The following is a 17,012-nucleotide window of genomic DNA, read 5'->3' as shown; positions in this document are numbered from 1 at the left end:
TGGCAGCCGGGGTCGCCAGGGGCCTCCGGCCTCGCCTGGCAGGCACTTGGTCAGGCCGAGAGCGGGGAGGCCCCAGGAGTGGCCTTTTAGGCCTCCCCAGGTGGAATGTCTTCCACCATGAGAGGGCAGCAAACACGAACAAGCTTGGGGGTCTGAGAGGGCTGGCTTTGAAGCCCCACTCTTCCCTCAAAAGATGGGGGAAACGAGGGTCGTGTTTGCATTTTGACACTTCTCCTTTGTGTCCAGAAGGGTCCAATCTAGGTTCTAGGTGGACACGAAGATCAAAAACCATGACATGGTGCGAGATGTTAATTTTAGCGGAAGCTGGGGGAGGAGTCGGTGGGAATTCTGTGCTATCTTTAAAACTTTTCTGCAGACCTGAAAATTTCCCACATAAAAGGTTTAATTAGGAACAAACAAAAAACGATGCGGTCCCTATCCTCACAGCGAATGAACGGGAGATGCACACTCCGTGAACGATGTTTGTCTTCCTTTCCCCAAAAGCAACTGGGTCAAAATGCTAAGAGTCACCAACGAAACAAAACAAAACAAACCAAACAAAAACACAAAAAGAACCTAGGAGCCTCCAAGATGCCCGAGTTGACATGTTACGGGACATCTTTAGTCTGTAGAGAAAGAAAACCTTTGAGATGTCAAAAACATTGCCCAATATTGATGTCTTGTGTGGGTTTAATACTTCACGAGCGATGTAATTAAAAGAAGCCTAGACCGGTTTAGAAAACCCAAATCGTTGCACTTCTTGGAGGCTGTTGCTCTATCTATAAAATGGGGGCCACGAACCCGGGCTGCCTGCCCCAGTGGTTGATGGGAGAACCTTGTGGATAGGACAGAGGGCTGCACAAATGGAGGGGAGGCTCTGCATTCAAAGAGTGGGGTATGTCAGAATAGCCTATGAAGTCCTGTAACATTTACTCAACTGAACTTCAAATGTAGGCAGAAACCCTGTTTTGCCCCTCTAGGATTCCTCCATTTGCTCATTTTCGAGGGAGAGCAGCATGAAGCCGGGCTCCAGAGTAAGGTGGTTACCGGTGGTTAAAAGCCAAGCTTTACCGTTTATTTGGCTGTAAGCCTTTGGGCTCTATGCCTCTGGGACCATATCTAGAAAATGGGGGTCATAATTACAGGGTTTTCAAGGTTAAATAGCATAATACATGAGAAGCACTTAACATAAGGCTAGACCATGGAAGATACTCCTATATGCTAGTTATTACCATTACAAAGAAGAAACTGACTCAAACCTCATTAACTAAGAGCCCCAGGGGCTATCACAGCGTGGAGCTAAAGCAGTTCATCTGATTCTTCAGAAGATGCATCTGGCCCAAACCCAGAGCCACCGCTCCAGTGAGAATTAGCACCAAGCCTAACGGACCCCTGGGAGAAGAGACAGTGGCAGGAGACAAGTCACACTGAAGGAGCAATCCACTGTTATGAGCTTGAGTTCATCCTGGTTCACTGTCCCTTCCTTCAATTTCTTTCTCATTAAGTGCAGGGAAATCGTCCCAAATACCCACCTGCTGCCAGTAGAATATTAGAAGACGCGGTTCCTTCTAGGGCTAGTTTAATGCTGTCGGGGTGTTGGGCTCCTTGGGTCCCGCAGGAAAGAGAGAAACTCCCTCCCCAAGTAAAACCGGGGCCCCAAGCATTTGTCGCTTCAAACAATACGTGCGCGTACGTATGGGTCGTTTATCTATTAAGCAGAATAATCATCACGTGGTGCCTGAGCCACAGCTGACCTCAGCCTGCAGAGACATGCTCAGTCACGTTGGTGGGTGGTCCCAGACCCCGGGGTCAGCTCACGTAGCACGGGGTCCCCTGTCCTCCTGGTCCTCTGCTTCTTGGATGTGGGGGAATGCCAGAACGCGAGGCCATGCGGCTGAGGTCGCCTTCAGGAATAAACTTCAGGCCCAGGCTCCCATTTGGACGCTGAGCCACGAACCAGAGGGACCTGCCCCAGCGAGGCCTGGGCTGGGGGCCGCGACCTGCTCTGTGCCCTCTGAATCCTGTTTATTTCCTGCTCCTCCCTCAGCTCTGAGCTCAAACAGCAGCTCCCCCGGGAGGCCTTCCCTGAACCCAGGGTCAGGTCAGGCGGCTCTGCACCTGTCTTCTTGCTTCATAGCATTGATCTCAGCTTCTATAGTTGAAAATCGTTTTTCTCTGAGACTCAAACTACAGAAACATCCAGAGGGTGACATTGCTTTAAAAGGGTTTTTTAGGGGCGCCTGGGAGGCTCAGTCAGTTAAGTGTCTGACTCTTGGTTTCGGCTCAGGTCATGGTCTCGTGGTTCGTGAGTTTGAGCCCTGCACTGGGCTCTGTGCTTATGGTGCAGAGCCTGCTTGGGATTCTCTCTGTCCTTCTCTCTCTGCACATCCCCCCACCCCCCATCTCTGTCTCTCTCTCGCAAAAGAAAGAGTTTTTTAAATGATCATATATTTTTAAGCGAGGCCATTACAATAATAGAATTGTGTGTTCTTCTCTCCCCCCTCACAGTGTCAGAGCCATTAATGGCTATCATGATGAGCCCAAGAAGAATCCAGAAAGTGGTAATGCAGGTGGGTTGAATGCTGCCCTTCTGCTCTGGAATCCACATGCCCGGAGCTCAGAGGTCTTCTGTGGGGCTTCCCAAAGTGAACACTTGAGTACAGAACGCTGAATGACTATGCTGGTCACCTTTCACAGCGACTTATTTCACCATCAATCCCCCCATGCAGGTCCTGACGCAGGAAACCCCAGCAAGGCTACTCTTGTCACAATGCCATCTCCACCTCTGTCCCAAAGAGGGACACGCAGACTAGGACCCGGGAACTCCCAGGGACAGCGCAGGCTCCGCTTGGCTCGGTGTTAGAAATTCTGCCGACCTCTGGCCGGATCGTGCCTTCTGCCCCATGTGAGTCATCCTCCATAGCTGTGGTTCTGTGTGTGGTTTCTCTTCATTCCCAACCAACACGTCTGCAGGAGAGAGAGGCCTGGGGTCTGGGTGTGGGTCACAGCCGTGCATGTTAGGGACCGGGCTGCTCTGTGCTCCCTGAGATCACCCTGCCTGCCCCAAGGCTTCAGTGAGTCAGTCACGGGAGGGAGGGAGCAGGAGTGACAACCAGGACCCAGGAGGCAGCAGCGGGCAGCCACCAGGGGCCAGCCTGGAGCTGAGAGGCCTTAGCTCATTCAATAAAGGGGTAGAATCAGTCCAGCCTGTTTGTGTGAACTTTGCCCACCAATGGCTTCTCCTCTCTTGGGACCACAGCGGGGGAAAAAAAATCCAGGCCATATTCCTAAATTTCAGAGTTTAAGCAGAGTTTGTGTGAATCAAAGAGGAAATAACTGACTGGTCAGCGGGATCCAGATACAGGACCACGGTGATGCTATTAAACTTGACTTCTTGAGTTAAGATTAAAAGGTCACCAACCAATTCAACGATCCGTTGTTGCCAAAAAATTTCAAAAGCAAAAATCATTAAGCTAATTTGCTGGCCCACTGCCAAGAGACTATGACGAGAGGTCCTCTCATGCTTCACATCCCTGCTTCTCTCCGTGACCGCGTGAAGGTCCGGTCCCCCCAGGCACCTGCCATCCCCCCAGCTCCCGTGCAGTTCAGTACATCCCCTGCCGCATCTGACCCCACTCTCCACCGCGTGTGCACCCCAATCAGCCATCAGAGGAGAGCTGCTCCCCCTCCCCGAGCCTCACGATTCCCAGGTGTATCTGTTTCCATCTTCTCCCCACCATCCACAACGGCGGAGGGAACCCTGATGTAAGCCCACAACCGCTCCAATCCCATTGCCTCTCAACGGTCAAGGCCAGCCTTCCTTTGGTCCGCCCATCTGTCACCTGTCCTCCATCCACCTCTGCCTCTCTGCCTCCTTCCCACCAGCATGCAGGCATCTGGGAGCTTCAGTCTTTAAGCCTTCATACAACGCTCTCCACTAGCCACTGTCCCAAGACTCTGATCCCTTTCCTAGAAAAATTTATTGCATTGTGGATACCCCTCCCTCTACTCCCTCTTCCTTATCTTCAGTTTCCACTTCAGCCCTCTCCCCCGCAAACCGCATCCCTGTCATTCCACTGGGAGTGCTTACCAAGGATCTTGAGGGCAACATGAGGTTTCCCTCACATCTATGGGCCCCACATCGCCAAGTCATTGGGCGGGTGTCTGCCTTGATTTCTCAGGAGTATCTGATGGCCTCCCAGGTCCCCCATCATCCTAGGCCTTTGGCTACAACTCCTTCACAGACTCCTCCATTTCCCCTTGGGCTCACATCTAAATATTAAAGGACATCTCAGGGATTAGTCCTGAGTCCCTTTTCCCAGTGGCCTCCTAACTACTGTTTCTCCTCCATTTCCGCCCTCCGCCCCTTAAAGACCATTCTCCACATGACAACCACAAAGCTCTTTTTTAAAACTTCAAACCAGGGGCGCCTGGGTGAGTCAGTCAGTGAAACGTCTGACTCTTGATTTCAGCTCAGGTCATGATCTCATGGTTCTGTGCTGTCAGCATGGAGCCTGCTCGGGATTCTCTCTCCCCCTCTCTCTGCCCCTCCCCCCACTCATGTGCTTGCTCTCTCTCTCTCTCTCTCAAAATAAACAAATAAGTAAATGAATAAATAAATATTAAAAAAAAATCTCAAACCACGTCCTGTGACTCCTCTGTTGAAATCTGGTGGTAAATCTTCAAGATTTACCCTCACCCACCTCCCTGGTCTCACATCCCGCCATCATCTCACCCACTCCCCTCCAGCCACACTGGCCTTCTTTGCTGATCTCGAAATACCACAAGCTCATCCCTCCCAGACATGTCACAGTTGCTCTTCCCTTTTCCAGAACGTTCCTCTTCCAGAACTTTATGTGGCTGCCTCCTTCCCGGCATATCGGGTCTCGGCAGAGAGGGCTCCTCTGGCCACTTATCAAAAAGAGCCTCTAACCACAATGAGACACCCCTCCCCGCCCCCCCCCCCCCCAGGATGGCCACTACGAAAGCAAAAACCAAAAAGAATAACAAGAGGTGGCAAGGCTGTGGGGAAATTCGAACCCATGTGCACTGTTGATGGGAATGTAAAATGGTGCAGCCATCGTGGAAAAACTTGGTGGTTTTCAAAGAATTAAACATAGCATTAACATATGATCCAGCCATTCAACTTTTGGATATATATTCCAAATCACTGAGAGCATGGAATCCAACACATTTGTACGCCCACGTTTAGAGCAGCAGCATCCAAGCGTCCATCAACAGACGTATGGATAAATAAAATGTAGAATATGTATAACGGAATCCTATTCGGCCCTAAAGAGAAAAGCTGCAACATGATGAACTTAGAAGGCATTATGTTACAGTGAAATAAATCCGTCATTAAAGGACAGATACTGTATGATTCCACTTATATGAGGTACCGAGTGTAGTCAAGTTGATAGAGACAGAGAGCAAAATGGTGGTTGCCAAGGGCTGGGAGTGGGGAGGGCAATGCGGATTCTTGTTTAATGGACCCAGAATTTCGGTTTGGGAAGATGAAAACTTTCTGGACACGGATGGCGGGGATGCTTGCCCAGCAACGTGATGTGCTTAATACCACTGAACTGTCCACCGTCCACTTAAACATGGTTGGGTTGGATGGGGCCCTTGGGTGGCTCAGTCGGTTGAGCGGCCGACTTCAGCTCAGGTCAAGATCTCCCAGTTCGTGGGTTCGAGCCCCGCGTCGGTCTCTCTGCTGACAGCTCAGAGCCTGGAGCCTGCTTCGGATTCTGGGTCTCCCTCTCTCTCTGCTCCTCCCCCACTTGTACTCTGTCTCTCAAAAATGAATAAACGTTAAAAAAAATTTTAAAAAATTAGCGCCTGATTCCAATTACCCCTGGAACATTTATTATGAGTGTATTTGCCTGCTGGCTCATTGTCTGTTTTTCCCTGTGGAAGGGGAAGCCGTGCCAGAGTCGATTATGGCTGAGCTATTCACTGGTGATCTCAAGTGCTAGAATAGTGACTGGGAAACAATAGGCAATTGATAAAGTCTTTTTAAAAAACATTGTATTTTGTTTACTTGTTGGTTTGTCTGTTTGCTCACTTGCTTCTTTTCTTTTTTTTAAATTTTTTTAATGTTTATTTATCTTTGAGAGGGAAAGACAGAGCGTGAGCAGGGGAGGGGCAGAGAGAGAGGGAGACACAGAATCCGAAGCAGGCTCTAGGCTCTGAGCTGTCAGCACGGAGCCCGACATGAGGCTCAAACTCATGAACCGTGAGATGGGGCTTGAACTCATGAACCTGAGCCCAAGTCAGACGCTTAACTGACTGAGCTACCCAGGCGCCCCCCACTTGCTTATTTTCGAACTCCCAGCTGGATGTCAGTCCCAGGAGGCAGGGACATGGTTTGTCCAATGCACAGCACCTACACCAGTACCAGCCACCCAGCAGAGGCTTCAAAATTGTCCCGTGAGTGAATGAAAAATCATGTCCACATCAGGGAGACTGTCCGTGGGATCCTGAGCTCGGTAGCAAGGTGCTGTGGAAAGTCCTGAGCTGGACAGAAGAACCCAGTGCAAAAAACTCTGACCTGCCATTCTCTGTGATGCCCGGGAGACCGGGGTTCTAATCCCTGCTCTGCACTCACCCCAATGACCCACAATGATTAACCTCGGAGCCTGCTCCTTTGTCCATAAAGCAAGAGTGAGCAGCCTGGTCTGCCCACCTCGCGGGATTTTGATGAGAACCCGGTGAAATCACATGTGGGCAAGGCTCCACCGTGCTCTACGCACATGACCGCATTATGTCACAGCCTCAGACACTGAAACTGCTATAGAAACATAAAGATGAATGGAAATTAAGATGGACGCACTAGGGCGCCAGCAAGGCTTGACTCTAAACTCAACAAATCTTCCCCTTTCTCATTCTTGAAGCCCCCCCCCACCCCCACCCATCTCCTTCACTTGTTTTTGTGTAGAACCCTTTGCTCCAGGAACTCAGTATCCATATTGGCATCTGGCGACCTCAGTGTATGCTCAGTAACGAGACGCTGGTGGCCGGTGCCGCCTCAAGGACGTGTCCAACGGGACGGGCAGCACATACCACGTTCCTATCGAAACTGCCCAGTTCCTCTGTTTTCCTACAAACCCCCTCAGTCCTTTATTCCAGGCGGGTCTGCGGTCTTGAAGGCATTAGCCTGCCACAGCCTCTTTCACCGGGCACAGTAGTAAAAACTCTCGCTTCCCATCGCTTGTCGGCCTTTTGGCTGAGATCAAGTGTGGTATCTGTTCTTATCAGTTTAAAACTCTCGTTCCTTTTTATCCCCAAACTCTGTCTTCATGTTATATTTTGGCTCTGGAGCACAGAGGTCGGTTTGCGACAACGACATCCCTGTTTGATGGGACATCCAGCCACCCTCGAGGGTGCAGCTGCTGTTTCCTTAAAGCCAGGAACCTGTCCCCTAGGAGCCTAACCCTCCTCCCTAGGTGTGATGGGCTTTCAGAGCAGGTGGCATTTTATTGCCTCACACTGACCACGCCCACAAGCACACACCAACCTTGCCTGACATTCTCTCCAGGAAAAATCTCCTTGAAATGGATGCAGGGCCCCGAACTTGCCCTCTTCCCCAGCAGGTGTCCAACACTTCAGCCCGAGCTTAAATTCTGAGACTCAGCCAGCTGCACAACGACGCTGACAATGGACTCAGAATGCAATCTGTTTTTTGTTTTTTGTTTTTTTACGACACATCAGTTTTGCCCACTGGTGGTGCAGACGGGACCCCCACTCCATAAAAGCCGCACTCCAGGACAAGGGAACGCAAAGCCGATGAGTGTGGAAGGTTAGTGTTGGCTCCCAGCATCTGCGTTACGTGGGAAGCATAAGCCTCCTTCAGCATCTCACAGCATAGCGCACCAAAATGTCATCTTAAAAAATCTAAATCCATATTGCCGGGGCACCCGGGTGGCTCAATCGGTTAAGCGTCCAATTTCAGCTCAGGTCATGATCTCGAGGTTTGTGGGTTCGAGCCCCGCATCAGGCTCTGTGCTGACGGCCGGAGCCTGCTTCCGATTCTGTGTCTTCCTCTCTCTCTGCCTCTCCCCCCGCTCATTCTCTCTCTCTCTCTGTCTCTTTCTAAAATCAATAAACATTAGAAAAAATTTAAGCATGTATTGCAGATTCTACTGTTTTACAACTCATTTGAGGTAGATGAAAGGAAGCGATGGGAGGAGGAGCAGCAAACCTGAAAGTGTAAGGGAACGTGCCACACACAAAGGCTGCAAACATCTAGGTGTTAGGAAGGGGGCTGAGATGCGGACCACGCACAGCACACTTCGGGTACCTGCGCAGGCTCGGGGTTTGGAGGCCACAGGATGACGTTATGCAAGCCGGAGTTCTCTTGCTGGAAGCAAAGGAGTCCCGCCATTAGGATGGGCCGCAGGGAACAAGACCCCCCACACTACCACAGCGACAGTCTTGGCTGGTCTCTACTCCCGGGTCTGACCTGCTGGGTGTACTCCCGCCCTGCCCGTGGCTACAGGGGACATTTGTCCCAGAGGGAAAGGCACCTGCAACTGGAGGGTATAGCGAGCAGGCAAGGGTTGGGACTGGGCAGGCCTGTTCTCCTCCTTTGCCCCGGTGACGTGGCTGATCCTCAATGCCAGGTCTTTAATCTGTGAACCGGACCTTCCTTCAGACCTGGGTCTTGCCTTCTAAAAGGTCACTTGTAAGCAGAATGCTGGGACCCCCAAGTGTCTCTTCACAGAGAAAGAGCCTCTGGGAGAGGCCGGGGGCCCTGGGTGGGATGGGAGGAGGGGAGGGTGGAGGCAGAGAAACTAGTTTGGAGCTGTCTGGACTGATCCAGGTGTGAGGTAAGAGGGTGTGATGGTGGGGGTGGAGAGGGAAAACTAAAACTACATCTTGGACACGTGGCACCTTTTTGTCTTTTGAGGAAGTGCTCTAAGTGGCATTGATGGAGACGTCATCAACCGGGGCTCACCTTTCCCCTGCAAGGGTGGGTGCATGACTCAGGCGGGCTAATCAGAGTGTCCACATCCAGTGGCACATGGATTGATCCCAGACAGAGCACATGACCCCATCAGGGCCAGTCCTTGGACGGTGCTAATCAGAGGCTGGATCGCCAACAAGAAGAAGCCTGGATGCCTAGAGTAGCCGGTGGCTTGTTTTGTTTTGTTTTGTTTTGTTTTGTTTTGTTTTGTTTTGTTGTTTCTGCAGGCCGAGGGGACATCCCTAAGCACTCGGGCATCACGGAGGAAAGCAGAGCAAGATCCAGAGACAGGAGATCTCCAGCATCTTCTTTTGAACCTCTGGACTCAGTGACTGCTGCAGCTAGACCCTCTCTCTGGACTTCCTAATCCTACGAGCCAAACAATCCTTCTCAGCCTACAGTCGTTGGAGACAGGTTTCTGTCTCTCGCAACCAAAAAAAGTCTCCATTAAACAGGAATCTAAAAGACTAAATGGCTGGGCCATTAATTTATTAATTATTAATCATAGAATGATTTATTAAATGTGGACAAGGGGGGGTGAGTGGAGTCAGAGGTGATCCCCAGATTTCTGTCTTGGATGGTAGGGTAGATCGTGGTACCCAGGAGGGGGGATTCAGAAGGAGAAGACGATTAGGGTGGGGGAGCTTAATTCAGGTTTGAGGAACAGGAAGTGACCATGGATCATTCAGGTACAGACACCCAGGAGACAGTGGAAAGATAAGTCTGGAACACCAGCCCCACGGGGGAGCCCTGATTCCTGTAGCCAAATATACTTGTGCTTTCTTTCCACTTGTTTCTCTGTGGAAGGCAAACCTTGTTCTGACCCTGGAATCCTGAAGGCAACTCCATCATGTCCTGCTGGGTCATGTGGGGCTGAGGTTGGAGATGTGAACCAGAAGGGAACTGAGGAGGGAGAACAGGGTTTGGGGCTGGCAGGAGGTGAGAAGATCTGAAACACTGAAATATATATATTCATCGCTTGCAAGGATATAATGAGATGGACCCCACCCCCATAGCCTGATGAGAAACGTATAAATTGGCATCATCTTTCTGGAAAGTATTTTGAATATAGCTATAGATAGATCTAGATCTAGAGCAAGAGTTTTGAAATCACCCTTTATTTGACCTAGAAATTCCATTTCTATGAGTCTATGCCCAGTAAACCAGCTTTCAATTCTAAACAGTGTAGTTTAGTAAAGGTAATGAAAGAAAACTATAAGCCACTTTAATGTGCCTCTATTTGTGTAGAAATTCATCTTGGATTAGAGGAGTTCAGCCACTGCCCCAAGGAGTTCTCAAAGCGGTAGGACAAATATTCCTCTATTCTAGGTTTTCTCAACCTTGGCACCTTTGACATTTTGAGAAGAATAATTCTTCGTTGTGGGGGTTGTCCCCGTGCATTGAGAACATTTAGTGGCATCCCTGACCTCTACTCATGCCTCCACTCTGGAGACGTGATACCAACCCTGCCTTCAGACATTGACAAATGTGCTGGGCGTTGGGGTGCCTGGGTGGATGCCTCAGTTGAGCATCTGAGTCTTCATTTCAGCTCAGGTCATGATCTCACAGTTCGTGGGATCAAGTCCCACATCAGGCTCTGCTTGGGATTCTCTCTCTCCCTCTCTCTCTGCCCTTCCCCCAATTTCATGCCCATTTTCTCTCTCTCTCTCTCTCTCAAAACTAAATAAACGTTTATAAATAAATAAACATTTATAAATAAATAAATAAAATGTAAGATAGAATATTTCTTTAAGTTAGAGACTACAAAGAGGTAGGGCATGAGCCAACTCCAGCCACCAGGAGCATCCTTTTGACTCACAGAATGTTCAAAAATAATTTAAACTAGTTGCCAACACTTGAAAAATTGTAAAGTTTCTTTAAACAATCTCTTCTAGAAAGTAGAAGAGGAGAAAGCACTCCCCAACTCATTTTATGACATTAGCTTTAGCGTGATACCAAAACCAGGTAAAAAAGGAAAACTACCAAGCAATATTTAGCATGAATTTAGATATAAAAATCTTCAACAAAATGTTAGCAAATCAAGTCTAACAGTCTTTACAAATAATTATACACTATGACCAAGTAGGATTAATTCCAGTATCCAAGACTAGTTCAACATTTGAAAATTAACAGCGTAATCTAATATATCAACAGCCCAAAGAAGAAAGATCATATGGCTACATCAATTGATACAGAAAAAAAAGCATCTGAAAAAATCCAATACCTATTCATGATAAAAAAAATCCTCAGCAAACTAGGAATAGAGGAGCATCTTCCTTAACTTGATAAAGAGAATATATAGCTTAGTCAGTAGAGCATGCAATTCTTGCCCTCAACGTCATGAGTTCAAGCCCCACATTGGGCCTAGAGCTTACTCACAAGATAGATGGGTAGATAGATAGATAGTTTTTAAAAGAGAAAATTTATAAAAACCTGCAGCTAATATCTTACTTAACAGGGAAAGACTGAATGCTTTCCCCTCACAATTGGAAAGCAGGTGAGAATGTCCACTCAGACAATTTCCAATTAACATAGTATTGGGATTCCTACCCACAGTAATAAGGCAAGAAAAATAAATAAAAAACATACAGAATTGAAAAAAAGAAATGCAACCCCCCCTTTTTGCAAATTGTCTACATAGAAAATCCCAAGGAATCTACAAAAAAACTTTTGGAAATAATAAGTGAATTCAGGAAAGTCACAGGATACAAAATCAACACACAAAAAATCAATACACTGACAATGAACGTGTGGAAACCAAAATGAAAATACTATTTATAATCACTGCAAATAAAATGAAATACTTAGGCATAAACTGAAAACGTATACAGGATCTATATGCTGAAATTTATGAAATGATGATAAAGAAATCAATAGGACCTATATAAATAGAGAAGCACTGGGTGTGTTCACAGACTGGAAGATTCATCATATTAAAGATGTCAATTTCTCCAGTATATCTATAGGTTTAATATTATCCATATCAAAATCCTAGTAAGGTATTCTTAGACCTAGACAAGCTTATTCTAAAATATACATGGAAAGCTTTACGCCCTAGAATAGCTAAAACAATTTTGAAAAATAGTAAAGGGGGATGGGACTTCTTATACAGCAGCAGTAATCAAGACTGTGGTATCAGCAGAAGAGCAGACATGTAGATCAGTGGAATAGAAAAGAGAACCCAGAAACAGACCCACACAAATACGACCAACTGGTTTTCGACAAAGGTGCAAAAGCAGTTTAATGGACAAAGAATAGTGTTTTCAACACATGGTACCGGAGAGATGGACATTCAATGGCGAAACAAAACAGGACAAAAACAGAAAATGAACTTCAACCTGAGTCTCAAGCCTTACACAAAAATGGATGCAAAATGGATCACGGATTTGAATATAAAATGTAAAACTATAACACTTTTGGAAAAGATAATATAATAGGAGAAAATTTTCAGGATGTAGGGGTAGAAAAAGAATTCTTAGACTTGGCACCACAAGCACTAGAATTGGCAGAAAAGGAAAAGGAAAAACTGATCAATTGTACCTCATAAAAACTTTTGTTCTGTAAAAGAGCCTGTTGAGGTGATGAAAAGACAAGCCATGAATGGGAGAAAATATTGCCAAATCACAATCTGACGAAGATTAGTATCTAGGCTACACCAAGACTCAACACTCAATAGTTTCTTAAAACTCCAACTAGAAAACGGCTAGAAGACACGAACACCTGTCTCACCAAAGAGAACCCATGGACAGCAACGAGCTCATGAAAGATGGTCAGCATGGCCGATCATCAGGGAAAGGCAAGTTCAAACCATAGTGACATTAGTGACATATCACAACACATATCAGAATGGTGTCACCTAACAGTGACAACACCAAATGATGGCCAGGCAGCAGAAAAACTAGATCACTCATACATTACTTGTTGCTGGTGGGAATGTAAAATGGTGCAGAGATTCTATCTAACTGGCTGTTCTTTATAAAACGAAACATGCGGGGTGGCTCAGTCCGTTAAGGGTCCAACTTTGGCTCAGGTCATGATCTCACAGTTTGTGAGTTCAAGTCCTGCTTGGGGCTCTGCGCTGACAGCTTGGAGCCTGGAGCCTGCTTTAGATTCTGTGTCTCCCTCGCTCTCTGCCCCTCCCCCCACTCATGCTCTGTCTCTCTCTCAAAAATGTAAATAAATAAATAAATATTAATTTTCAAAAAATGGGGGGGCGCCTGGGTGGCTCAGTCAGTTGAGCGTCCAACTTCAGCTCAGGTCACGATCTCACGGTTCGTGAGTTTGAGCCCCATGTCAGGCTCTGGGCTGATGGCTCAGAGCCTGGAGCCTGCTTCCGACTCTGTGTCTCCCTCTCTCTCTGCCCCTCCCCCGTTCATGCTCTGTCTCTCTCTGTCTCGAAAATAAATAAACATTGGGGCGCCTGGGTGGCTCAGTCGGTTAAGCGTCCGACTTCAGCTCAGGTCACAATCTCGCGGTCCGTGAGTTCGAGCCCCGCATCGGGCTCTGGGCCGATGGCTCAGAGCCTGGAGCCTGTTTCCGATTCTGTGTCTCCCTCTCTCTCTGCCCCTCCCCCGTTCATGCTCTGTCTCTCTCTGTCCCAAAAATAATAAAATATTAAATAAATAAATAAATAAATAAATAAATAAATAAATAAACATTAAAAAAATTAAAAAAAAACTGGGGCACCTGGGTGGCTGAGTTGTTGAAGCATATGACTCTTGGTTTCCGCTCAGGTCATGATCTCAAGGCTTTGCTGGTTCGAGCCCCACATTAGGCTCTGTGCTGGCAGTGCAGAGCCTGCTTGGGATTCTCTCTCTCCCTCTCTCTCTGCCTCTCCCCCACTTGCGTTGTCTCTGTCTCTCTCAGAAATAAATAAACTTAAAACAAAAACAAAAAACTAATCATACAACCACACATGACCCAGCCATTGTGCTCTTGGGCAATTGTGTCAGAGAAATGAAAATTTATGTTCACACACACACACACAAAACCTATATGCAAATGTTCCTGAGAGCTCTATTTGTAATCACCCTAAACTGGAAACAACAGCAAATGTTTCTATACCGTGGAGCACCACTCAGCCAGCAAAAGGAGTGAACAACTAACACAACAGCCTGGATGAATCTCAAGGAAGCCATGTTGAATGAAAAAAGCCAGTTCCAAATGGTCCCGTATCGTGTGGTTCCATTTATATAACATTCTCAGAAAGCCAGACAAGACAGAACAAATTAGGAGTCTCCAGGGATTAGGAGAAGGGAACAGGAGGGCGGTGGGTGTGGATCTAAGGAAAATGAAAGGAATCCTTCAGGTGGGGGGAATGCTCCGTATCTTGACTGCATCAATGTCAGTCTGCACGTGCGCTGACGTTTTGCAAGATGTTACCCTGGGGGGACTAGGTGAAGGGTGCAGGGATCTCTCTGTACGATGTCTTGCAATAGCATGCTATTGTTTACCATGTCTACCATTATCTCAAAAGAAAAACTTTGATTAAAAATATTTTGCGATTTCATAGAAAAACATGCGTTTTTTACTTCTGTTGAAGAAGTTGCAGGGTCTTGGAACACTGGGCCTGCCATGGCAGCCATCAGCTGGAGGTGATGGTGGTGCCCCCTCCAGACAACAGGACAGGATCCCTCCTGTTTGCCACAGCACCTCCTTCTCTCTACTGTCTCCTAACCTGCCATTTACTACAATTACTGTTTCTGGTCTGCTCCTGAAGACTGGAGTTTGCTGCCTTTGCCCTCGATGGTTCCCGTGTTCCTCCTTGGGAAAAGAAGATTGCAGGGAGGAAAAAAGCAGAGAGAAACCAGATTGCTTTGCGCTGCTTTCAGATCCCGTTACCTCGTTCGGAAGGCTCACCACCATCGATCCAAAATTCCCACTGTGTGCGAGATGGGTAGGAAAGTGTCCCCCTGGTTTTGTTCACCAGGACACTGAATTGAATCTCTCAAACTTAAAATGGATAGCTGTAAAATTTGAACGTACTTTAACAACGCCAGCCTTATGCACGATTGAGCACTTAAGACTCATTCCTCAAAAGTGAAAACCCGACCTAACGTGGAAATGACAGTTCGCGTTTAATCTGCTCAACAGTGATAGAGTTTAAGATCGCTTTTTGAGGGCCACAACTATTTTGGGGGGGAGTGTGGATAAGGTTTTATTTCATCCTCCTGTGATGCATCCACACAAGGGAACAGATGGGTGGGCACAATCCAGAAAAAAATATGCCAAACTCTTATTATGTCAATGTTAAAAGCAAGAAATTAACCGTTAAAGTAGTTTTTTACAGTTTATAAAATCGGGGCTAGCTTGAATGCAACAATTCTGAAAATGGGAATAAGAAATACTTATGCAGATACATGTGCCATATGTATCCAGGTATAATCTGTGTTTTTTAAATGTTTATTTATTTATTTTGAGAATGAGAGAGAGAGAGAGCAGGGAAGGGGCAGAGAGAGAGAGGGAGAGAGAGAATCCCAAGCAGACTGTCAGCAGAGAGCCCGACGTGGGGCTCGATCCCACGAACCCTGAGATCATGACCTGAGGCAAAATCAAGAGTCGGATGCTTAACCGACCGAGCCACTCACGTGCCCCAATCTGTGTTTTAGCTTGCTCCTTCCTGGATGGAGGGGGAGATGCTCAGGGGAAAAAAAAAAAACCTAGTCAAGGTCAATCAAGCGATCCGGGTAGGTTGAGGGGGAAGCTCCCTGACACCCACCTGGTTTTCCGAGGTGCTGTTCTCATTGCCCATGGTGATTCAGGGTGCCAGCGACCCTCTGGATTTTACCAGAAGCAACTGGAAGAAATAAAAGGGTATACACATCCATAAAATTGAACAAGACCTCAGGCTTTTTTGGTCTGCCCATCAACTCAGACTCAAAAGCCAGGTGATGGGAAATGTTGATCTCTGCAGCCACATCACGGAAACTTGCCTTTGAAGGGTTTTCTTTTGTTATACACCACCCAGACTTCTTTCCCCTGTCCGGGCTGCTGTTCTCACTCCCCACCCCAGGGGCTGGCAGACAGCTCAGAAAAATAAGTTTGTTCCTGAGTCTCCAACTTAATGTCAATGTACACGCAGAGGTGTATCTACAAATGAAGTGACAGAAGGGGCCCAGTTGCCAAGGAGAGCTTGAGAAGTGTCACTGTCGGGGTGTTTTCTGTTTCTAATTGTGCTCACTCTGGAAATCCAGAGTATGGCGGTTCCCCCATCAGGTGACCGCAGAGCCCGGTGTCGAACATTAGGAGGCGTGAAATCCACTTTGTTCGATAACATATGGTTTTTATTTATTTATTTATTTATTTATTTATTTATTTATTTATTTTCCAGTGTTTATTTCTTTTGTGGGGGGGAGGGCAGAGAGAGAGGTGGACTTGGGATCCAAAGCGGGCTCTGCTCTGACAGCAGACAGCCAGTGCGGGGCTCGATCTCACGAACTGTGAGATCTGGACCCAAGAGGAAGTTGGACACTTACTAGACTGAGCCGCCCAGGCGGCCCAATAACACGTGGTTTCTATACTTTTGGCTCAAAGCACTTGTTTCATCAAATCGGCTTTGCTTCTGCACATATTTTTACGATGGCAGAATGGTTTTCTTGGGGAGGAGAACGGGTAGCAGGGCCCAGACAAGGAATAAATAATCATGTAAAGCGGCCGGCCCCCGGGAGGACTCTAGACCCATTCCGTCGGGCTCACTTAGCAACACTGTTCATCCCTGTCTTCCTGAGGATGCTTCCCATACACAGCGAAGCCCAGGTTAGCGCCGACATCGGCTGAGTTCCAGGAGACCCCCTAACATCAGCAGGACGGGGACTCTTACCTTCCTTTTTCTAGATGGAGAAACTAAGTCCCAGAAAGCTTGTAAAACGTATCAAACTTTCAGAACTGGAACCTTAGAGATTACCAGTCTATCCCATGGGGGGGCGGGTACTGAAATGGGAGAAGGCAAGGGGACTTGCCAAAGACCCAGCTGGGACGAGTCAAAGCTGGTAATAGAACTCAGTCTCCTGCCTTCGAATTCAAGATTCCTTCCACAGCAGTGTGGTAT

General features: G+C 47.4%; 1 protein-coding gene and 1 pseudogene across 11 annotated transcripts in view; one reads left to right on the top strand and one right to left on the bottom strand.

The window, feature by feature from the left end:
* The window catches only part of TACC2 (transforming acidic coiled-coil containing protein 2), a 212,716-nt gene that overhangs the window by 181,153 nt on the left and 14,551 nt on the right, over window positions 1-17,012 (bottom strand). For 8 of the 11 annotated variants that reach the window (XM_019813929.2, XM_019813936.2, XM_019813930.2 and 5 more), the window contains 2 exons: window positions 15,684-15,761; window positions 8,300-8,359 (listed from right to left, as the gene is read on the bottom strand). The exons of 1 other annotated variant lie outside the window; for it this stretch is intronic. In XM_019813929.2, coding sequence (XP_019669488.2) covers window positions 8,300-8,359; window positions 15,684-15,716 — 93 coding nt within the window. In that variant the 5' untranslated portion in view covers window positions 15,717-15,761. The remainder of the gene's footprint in view (window positions 1-8,299; window positions 8,360-15,683; window positions 15,762-17,012) is intronic. 2 more of the 11 variants (XM_045040773.1, XM_019813931.2) reach the window with 1 other exon arrangement.
* Window positions 7,206-7,325, top strand: LOC111557214 (annotated as a pseudogene).

The sequence above is a fragment of the Felis catus genome, chromosome D2, assembly GCF_018350175.1.
Source record: "Felis catus isolate Fca126 chromosome D2, F.catus_Fca126_mat1.0, whole genome shotgun sequence".
Classification (NCBI taxonomy): Eukaryota; Metazoa; Chordata; class Mammalia; order Carnivora; family Felidae; genus Felis; species Felis catus.
This window is presented reverse-complemented; position numbering and strand designations above follow the sequence as displayed.